Source organism: Salmo salar, chromosome 12 (assembly GCF_965601325.2).
Source record: "Salmo salar chromosome 12, fSalSal1, whole genome shotgun sequence".
In the NCBI taxonomy this organism is placed as follows: domain Eukaryota; kingdom Metazoa; phylum Chordata; class Actinopteri; order Salmoniformes; family Salmonidae; genus Salmo; species Salmo salar.
In genome coordinates, this window is record NC_138302.1 from 76,992,398 (window position 1) to 77,002,092 (window position 9,695).

At 41.0% G+C, this 9,695-nt stretch overlaps 2 protein-coding genes across 2 annotated transcripts; one reads left to right on the top strand and one right to left on the bottom strand.

Annotated features, from left to right (window-relative positions):
- Nucleotides 1-189: 189 nt before the first annotated feature.
- On the bottom strand, nt 190-1,722 carry ora1 (olfactory receptor class A related 1). The gene has a single exon (XM_045692097.2). The coding sequence runs from the start codon at nt 1,399-1,401 to the stop codon at nt 445-447; it is 957 nt and encodes a 318-aa protein (XP_045548053.1). The 5' UTR covers nt 1,402-1,722; the 3' UTR covers nt 190-444.
- A 3,516-nt stretch (nt 1,723-5,238) lies between these two features.
- ora2 (olfactory receptor class A related 2) lies at nt 5,239-6,399 on the top strand. The gene has a single exon (XM_014133515.2). It carries the CDS (start codon nt 5,239-5,241, stop codon nt 6,193-6,195), a length of 957 nt encoding a protein of 318 aa, XP_013988990.2. The 3' UTR covers nt 6,196-6,399.
- The last annotated feature ends 3,296 nt before the right edge of the window (nt 6,400-9,695 follow it).

Consider the following 9,695-nt stretch of genomic DNA (forward strand, 5'->3'; position numbering starts at 1 on the left):
GGAAAACCTGTGACAGCTAGAGCGTACTCTACAATAAAATCTATGCGTATGGAATACCGTAAAAATAAATAGCTACATAGAACAGAATATAAAATACTTTTTTATTATTTTTTGTAAATATTATGTTCATTTCCATACATTTCATATAGCTATTTTTTTTTTAAAGTATAGTTGGACTACATTGTTGTATTGTATGCTACTGTATTTGCCGTCTATCTTCACAGCTCCTGCTTGTTCAATAGAATGATAATATAGTTTCGAACCTCAGGTCTGACTAGTTCAATCTAAAATCCTGAAAACTGTCAATGATTTACACAAATACACAAATGCCTATAACAAGTAGGCTACATAGGCATAATTACACAAATTAATCACAAGACCATCCATGAGGTATTAATAGCCCCAGAAAAAGAAAAAAAATCTGCCCAGAATTTTGGTAACATTTTACATCTTGTCATTGGAGTCCTGGGTGTTGACTGATGGCTGTTCTTGGTCAGCTGCCACACACACCAACTTACTCTTGACCTTCTTATTGGAGCTGATGATGAAAAAGGGGCTGAGACAGGCATAACAGCAGGAGAAGAAGACCCTCATGTCATTTACCACTGGAGACACCTTATCTACCGTCAGCATGTAAACCCAGATGATATTGTCTATGCCGAAGAATACAGCATACAACACTACCAGGGTGATCACTGTCTTGGCTGCCCTAGTCTCAGCTCCTCCACCCTGGGATGATCGTCGGATGCTTCTCACCTGGTGGCTGTGACGGTGGAGGAGGAGAAGGATGTAGCCACTAGACCACAACATGAGCCCCACAAAGGCAAAGTCCCGTGTAGAGACAACCACTCCATTGATCTTGTAGGACAGCCTGTCTCTGAAGTCCACATGGCAGAAGCCCAGATTGAGGGTGAAGGCAGGCACTGTGCCGTTGCGAGGGGCAATAGAGAATAATGGAGCTGCTAAGCATACAGCCATGTTGAAGAGCCACAGCCCTGCGATGGTGGGCACGATGAGACTGGGAAGCTGGGCCTTAAGCCTGGACAAACAGGGTCCACCTGCAGGGGCGATGGTCACTGCCTGGAACACACTGAGCATACAGGTGATGCACACTGACAGAGCCCGGGCGATGCGGTAGGAGTAGACGACCACCTTGCAGCCCGGGTCATTCAGCAGGTCACGCAGGCCAAACACAGTCATTGTCTGGGGGATGCAGCGGGTGAGGATCAGTATCAGATCAACGAAGGCTAGTTGGCAGAGAATTATGTCCACAGGCTGGAGTCGGCACTCAGAGCAGACTACCTGGGTGTAGGCCAGCAGCACCAGGGTGTTCCCCAGGAACCCTAACCCTGTTTGCAACAGGAAGGACATCCCTTTGATGGTGACACAGAGATCCAACATGATACTTAACTTGGGTACCACGCTGAAGAATAGAGACAGAAAATGAAGTTTGTTAAACAGATTTATGAATACACCAACTGTGAACAAATGTTACTTATTGCACTCTCTATTAGACTAGGATTGCGGAAGCATATTCTTACCTCCAACTATTGATAAAGAAACATGAACCCAGTATTGAGCATTCATTGTGGTTAATTGCCCCTGTAATTTCAATATATAGCATGTTCTAGTCTGTGGGGATTATTAGAGGACAACATTAGAACACTCACCCCACCCCCCCTAAAGATGTAAGAACCACTACAATATGTAAACAAGAATAAGAACAACTGTAAACAATTTTTTAGATGGCAGCCATCAATGGTCATATTCTATTGGAACTTCAATTATAGAAAAAAAAGTAATAATTTGGCAAAACTAGTCAAGGGGTAAGATTCAGTCTTAGTGTTCCCATACCCCAGCAGAGGTTTTTGTTATTGTTGATGTAAAAGCAGCTTGATGAAGCTATTAGGAAGTCATTTAGAGGTTTTAACATGCACAGCTGGCCCCTTACACTGCTCTCCTCTGTTCTCTCCTGTCCTGGGAGTATGTCACCTAGGCACACAGCAGCACAGGTCATTATCCAGCAATAACAGATGTCTGTTCTAATTGGGAGCACTGGGAGAGTGATGATGTTCTATTCTCTATTCTTAACACTGCTTTATTCACCTACACTGTTAGAAAAAAGGGTTCCAAAAGGGTTCTTTGCAAAGGGATAAGATTCTACCAAGAACCGTTTTGATCAGAGGAACCCTTTTTGGAAGACAAGGGTTCTTTGTAAGGCAAAGGGTTCTACAGAGAATCTTTAACATCCTATGAACCGTTTTTGGAAGAAAGGGTTCTTTGATGATTCTTTGGAAGGCAATACGGATTCTTTGGAAGGCAAGAAGGGTTCTACATAGAACCATATATAATATTTCCCAGCATGTTCTATTGCAGTGAGATTTTCAAAATTGTTAGTGTAATATCTGTTTTTGCATTTACATTGATTGGTTAATACATTTTTTGCTACACAAAAATAAATAACACACAGTTTTCAAAACGAATCCAATATGTTGGATTTATTTCACCCATTACTGAGATGTTTGTTCCAGGTTAGATGAATGAGGTAGTCTCAGTATTCAATATTCCCTACCTGGCAGTCATACTGAATGCAGGTTGAGGGTGATTAACAATTCCACTTGTTGGATATCCTAACTATGACTGGATTCCAATAGGAATTACACATCACTTTGCAAGCCAGCATAATGTGACTTGCAGGCCTGATGTGGCCAGTAAACCAGGAGATTCCTGACACCACTGTGTTAGGGTATAACTAGGCCCTCAAAGAAAGGCCTTATGATACACAGTATGTAATGTATTGCCATAGATAATAACATTTTAAAGGCAAATAAGGCTGATGGAATCGTTCATAGTGGGTTCTAGAAATAACCATATACAGTGGGTTTTTTGAAGAACCCTACTTAGAGGGTTCTAGATAGAACCCTCTGCAAAGGGTTCTACCCAGCACCAAAAGGGTTAACCTATGGGGACAAACCGAAGAACCCTGTATGGTTCTACTTAGAGTTTTCCAAAACAATCATCCTGTTCCACCAATACTCTTCTGCACTATGCAATCCAGACTGTGTACATTTGTAATCCAGTGTTGCTCCATTCTCAAAATGTGAATGTGTAATTTAGACTGCACAGGCCCTTGGACTAATAGTCAAACTTTGAAGAAAGTCAACCAATACTGAAGAATCCTTGATAAAGGCGAAGGTGACATTTTAATTTAATTTGCTAAACACATCCTGGAAGCACTCTCTGGGTTACATAATGTAAAGGTGTTATTTCCCCATGTGTGTATCAAAATGTTTATATGAGTACAGGACTAATTAAAGAGCAAGCTCATGCATGTTCTTCTCTGGGGATTTGATCATGTGTTCCGAGTCAGTGAGCAGATGGTTTTAATGTGTTTCCTCCAAAGACCAGACCCCCCACCCCCGCTTCTAATTAAAATACAGATGACTGTTGAAAATCTCTAAAAGCTACTCTGTTCACCACGTTATTTACTCTCCTGTCCTATTTCTTCTGCCACCCTACTCGTATCCCCATCGCTCTCTGTGGGAGACATTATGTCTTATTAAAGACTAATGAGGAGGGGTAGAGGTGTACACTACTATGTTTACACTCCTTGGAGTGGGATCCACTTACAGGAAGATATATTTTTTATTCACTTCTTATGTGTTTTTATAGAGCATGGTGTCTTGCTTCAGCATCACTTTCATCTCTGACAGAGGTGACAATGACAGTGAGGCGTTTCACGTCAGTGACATCAAACAGGCTCTTTGTTTCACTTGTTACTCATTTCATTACAAGCATCAATCACAAAGTAAAACAAACCACACAGTGCTCATACATTATTTCTCAGTTTGGTGTAACTATTTTACTCCTAGGTCAGATCTTTTTTAATAGAGTACCACAGTATGAGTCATAATACCCATAAAACCCCAGGGGTCAAACAAGGAAATGGTTCCAATCGTTTTTCAGCCATTCATTTTTCCCATAGGGGATTTTAGAAACACTTAAAATAAGGTCTGTGTTTTGTGTAGGCTTACCCTGGTGTGACGTTTTGATAACCATGTAAATCTCTCTAGGACAAGGGGACTTTTATCAATAAATTCGCCTGTATTTACCGCTCAAAAGTCAAATTCTAATTAGCTACTAATGTGTCTATCATAAAGAACTACAAATGCCATGATGATCTGCCATGACAAGACTGCCAAATCGAGGCAAAGGTAAGAATCTCTGAATTAACTATCTAATGTTAGCTATATTTAGTAACAAATACATTTATACATTTCTTGACAATTCTGTGAACTGTCTTCTGCAAGTTTTAAAATGACACAATACCTGTTAGCAAAGGTGTCAGCTAGAGATAACGTGCAGGGATTTGTAGTCTTCCATGATGTCTACTTTGATGTTAACTAGCATTTTTAAATCTGAGAGTAAATAGAGCCGAATACATTAATAAAAGTCACCTTGATCGAGAGAGATCGACATGGTTATCAAAACGTCACGCCAGGGTAAGCCTACAGAAAACAGATGTTATTTCGTGTTTCTAAAAAATTCCCTTTGGGAAAAATGAATGGTGGAAAAACGATTGCCCTGTCTGACCGCTAGGTTTTATGTGTATTATTACACCTCCACTCTGGGGCTCTATGGCAAAAATTATACACTTATCTATCTTGTCACATCTTTCTCCATAGGGGGGCACTGTAGCCTTGTTGTTAGTCCTTACCTGGACCATAGCAGAAAACAATTCAAAGGAACCATAGAAATAGAGCAGTAGACCTAGTCCATGAGTATTGAAAGTGACCGGTCTGGCTGGGAATGCATTGAGCCCATTGAGATACTTCTTCAGACCTACAGTATTTTTCCATTCTGGCTGACAGTCCTCAGTCCTGATCATATGTTTTGGTGCCATATGGCCACAGCTGGAAAATATGCAGTCATCTGTATTGATATCAGGTAATTGGAGGGAGACTGAAAAGCAGCCTAAAGTCAGTGGACCATGCTGATCACTCCCTATGGCTACTGAACCACTCTAGGAGTATAAGAATACGAGGAAACTCACTAGACATGGGGACTTTGGTCTGGTTTACAAACAGACTTGTGATCTACAGACTCCAACTGCATCATAAAGCATACCCCTCAGGTAAGAGAACTGATGAATGCAATGGCCTTCTGAGATGATTGAATATATTGACAAATACTGATAGGCCTATGACATAACTTTTCATATCCTTCATCTCTGCAGCCATGCAATCAGAGGAGGTGGTCCGGGGAATGCTGTACCTGTCTCTCACTGTGGTTGGAGTTCCGGGAAACACTGCTGTCATCGTGGCCTTCCTCCTGGCACTGTACCAGGAGCATCAGCTTCTTCCTGCTGACGCCATTGTGCTGCACCTGGCCTGTGCCAACCTGCTGGTGGTAGGTGTGCGCTGCCTGCTGGAGACCCTGGCCACCTTCCGCCTGGTCAACATCTTCGGGGACACGGGCTGCCAGGGGGTGATCTTTGTCTACCGTACGTCTCGTTCCCTCTCCATCTGGCTCACCTTTGTGCTGAGTGCCTACCAGTGCCTGAGCATCGCTACTCCCGGCTCCCGCTGGGCCTCCATCCGTGTCCTAGTGGCTCGCTACCTGGCAGTGATCTTCCTCACCCTTTGGGTCATCAATACCTCCATGAGCTCGGCAGCCATAGCCTTCTCCCTGGGCTCCCGGAATGACTCGGTCAACATGCAGCACAGCATTAATGTTCAATTCTGCTATGTTCGCTTTCCTACTATGCAGTCCAAACAGGTGAACGGGGCTGTCCAGGTAGGGAGGGACGTGGTACCTATGGGCATGATGACCCTGGCCAGTCTGGTCATCCTTGTGTTCCTGTACCGCTACAGCCAGCAGGTGAAGGGACTCCGCAGCAGCTCTGGGGCCAGCGGTGGGGCAGAGCGGCGGGCGGCTAAGGCTGTAGTGGTCTTGGTGACACTGTATGTGGTCCTCTATGGGGTGGATAATGGACTGTGGGTATACACCCTCACCGTGAGGAAGACCATGAGCTCCTCACTGATCTCAGACCTGCGTATATTCTTCTCGTCGCTGTATGCAGCGCTCAGCCCCCTGGTGATCATAGCCACCAACAGGAAGGTGAACAGCAGGCTGAGGTGTGTGGTGCAGGAGAGGCCCGTTCAGGACAAAGCCACTACACTATCTACTGTCTGAGTTAGGGACCTTATTGTAGTAAGATGGTAACAAAGATGAATGTTGATTATAAATTAATTATATTGCTATTAGAATATGGAGTAGAAAACACATAGAGCTAACATTGTACATTGTTAAAGGCATGGCAAAAGTATCTTGACGTCTTGTACTCACATTTTTTAAGAAGACTTTTCTTCTGTTTAATATTCTTTAATATACTGTATAAAGTTAATGTTTGAGCTGTTTTGATTATTATGTGGAAAAGTTGGTGGCAAGCTTGGATTGACGGAACTCAAAGGTCATGAAACCAATATATTGCTACAAATGTGCCTAGAACGTGCCTAGAAATTCAAAAATAAGCATCGCAAGTAGTGTTTGAGCCTTTTCTGTCAAAGTCCTATTAGTGAAATTGCCATGATATTAATCATTCCATATTTGTCCTGTTATCGCTTTGTTTGTTCATTCATTATGCTCCATCTTAACTGGATGGAAACATTATAACTGGATGACTAACAGCACACTATAGCTGTCAAATGACTTCCAGCAGTCTCTTTCATTGTAATTAACGATTTGAATGAGATCTGTGAAACGTCACACTGCTAATGAAGGTAGTTAATTGCCCCACGGAGAACTAGGTACAGTCTCATGAGAAAACCAACTCTCTTTAGAACAAGAAAGATTCATTCTGAATATAAATATCTGATGTAAATGTGAAACGGATGGTTTTCATTTATAGGTCAAATAATAAAAGATGAGACTACTAAGATAATAGTATATTATTGGTTGACATTATAAATGTAGACATTTCCATCAATTTAGATGTTAGATTAAGTTGCATGAGCTGTTATACCCTTGATTGACTGACTCGCTAGGGGTGATATTTCCCATTTGCATGTAGTTATGTTCCACTTCAGGAATACAAGGGCTGAGTAAAATGGACTCGGAGGGGTGGGGTTAGGGGTGTCTGTATGACAACTTCAAAACCTCATGATTTATGTACAAAGAGTGAGTCATGAGTCATCAAATTGTTATTACTACAAATAATTTATGTATTCTTTGTAAGGGCTTTGAATTGTGTATACCCTAGCCACATATATTCTAATTTTGTGTGTTGGATGCAACTTGTTTTTTAGATGCATTTATATCAGTAGAGTATTGCAGGTCACAAAACTGCCATGAATGTATAATGTTAATGAGCAAAAATCTGACCTTGCCCACCATGTTCGTGTAGAGATTGCAACTGTGTCATACACCAATCGATAAACATAAACATTCCTTAAATCTAATGCAGGAAATAACACGTTATTCATGTTTGCACCTCTGTCAGGCTTTTACTGATCTATGTAAAAAAATATTATATTATGTTTCTGTCATAATGCTGTATCATAATCTGTATCAACATACACTATGTCTGCAATACAAGGCTCAAAACTATTTTCCGAACAGGGCTAGATCTTGTCTGTAAATTCAGGTAAAATTCAGCTAAGTTACTGATTTGAGTCCAGATTCACAGAGTAAAGAATCCAACTCTCCAAATATTTTCTCTTGATGATAAACTCCATGTTTCTTACTCTTCATACCACTGAAATCTGATTGGTTCATGACACAGACTCCGGTGGAATGAAGGATAGAATGCATGGATAATTCCAGTCAGCCTATGGGTCTTTTCCTTCATTCGCCCCAATTCAAAGCGGAGTACTCCTTGGATCCTTGTCAGAAAACAAATCACAAAATTTGTCAAAATGGAACATGAGACACTGAGGAAAAACTGAGGAGTGAAGAATTACATACAGTTCACTCCATGTGTCTGTGTATTGTGTGTGGGCCTCTGTGTAGGTGTGCCAGCCTCTCACTGCACAAGATGCAACCTGCTCCTGTACTGTTACATTCCTTCAGTGTGTTCCAGGCCCTGGTGAATGCCTTAGCCCTGTTAGACATATGTAGAGGCGGGGCTTAAGCCTCTGTGGCCCAGAATCACATTGTTTTGTATGTAATCCTGGACTTGGAAAATTATTTTTACTTTTGCAATACTGAGTAGAATATGAGATTTCAATATCACGACTGCTACCTATCAATGAAATGGTTGAAGGTCTGGGTCACTGCATACCCTGTTTTAACATCGATACCGGAAGTCTCCAATCTGACTCACCTTACTGGAGATTGACTTTTCAACTCTTGGTTCTCGTTTGATCCATATCTAAAAACAAAACAAAACACAAATATCAAACATCAAGCAACAGTTTGATCAAAAGAAAAAATATATTTTTAAATTTATTTCTGAGTAATCATTGAAGGTAAACAAAAAGTAAAGACGATGTCTCCGAAAGGTTTCTGTAAATTTCCTTTGAAAGGTAAATTAACTGAAGTAGTCCAGATCAATCCTTTTCCTGAAGTGCCTGATGTCAGCCTCATTGTCTTTTCACCTGCCCTAAATAGAGGCATTTTAGCTTACAGCATGGACCAATGGCATTGCAGCAAAAAGAGCATGCCTCGCCCCCTCTATCTTAAAGGGATACTTCAGGATTTTTGCAATTAAGTCCTTTATTTACTTCTCCAGAGTCTTACGTTAGCGCAATTGCTAACTAGCGTTAGCACAATGACTATCAGTCTATGGGAACAGTTGTCCCTGTAGTCTTCCAGTCATTGCGCTAACGCTAATTAGCATTGGCTCGTGAATCTACCTCTAACTTCCTTAATATTGAACACAGAGACATGAAAATTGTATCAATGGTATTCATTGCCAAAATCCAGAAGTATCCCTTTAATACTGGTCAACACCCTAATATAGCTCTTGTGGCCAAATTCTGAATGACAGAACAGAACTTATCCCCCTCCCTTGAGAAACTAAAACTATTCCACCAACAAACACCCAACATTATTCAGCAGTATTGTTCCACATCCATTTTCACAATTCAGCATAAGAAATGATAATGATAAATGATCATACTCAAAGCATAAACAATCAATAACTGTTGACATGGATAAACCATTTTGGTTTTATTCTATTATTATTCTAGGTCAACACAGTAGTATGTTTAATAGCTTTGTCTTTGGCTGTCTATGCTTGACAACAATCTATAGATGTGAGTTGTGCATTCTTTGGCAGAAATTCTATGGAAATGTGGGATATCATCAACCCACCCTCCTCCCAATCCTCCCCCTCCTCCCCTTCCTTACATTCTCACCAGAGTGGAGTCTGTTTGGACACGTTGGCCAAGGAATTTGCTCGCTTTCTGGGTGACTGCAACTATGGAAGAAAACATGGCGATAAAAAGGAAAGTTAATGCAGGAAATCTGTATGCAAAATAACAGTATTTTAATGGTCGCAGTTACCCCCAGAATAATGCAAAAACAGTTGTGTTTGATAAAAGAAAAACACCATATATTTTACAGTCCATAATTGATGTTACGCTATGACATTACTTGTGAATAACATTTATGATTAAGATATTGCCGTTCACATGTTGTGAGGGCAATATGTTATTAAGACTTCCTGTATTAAACAGGTAAAATTTATGTTA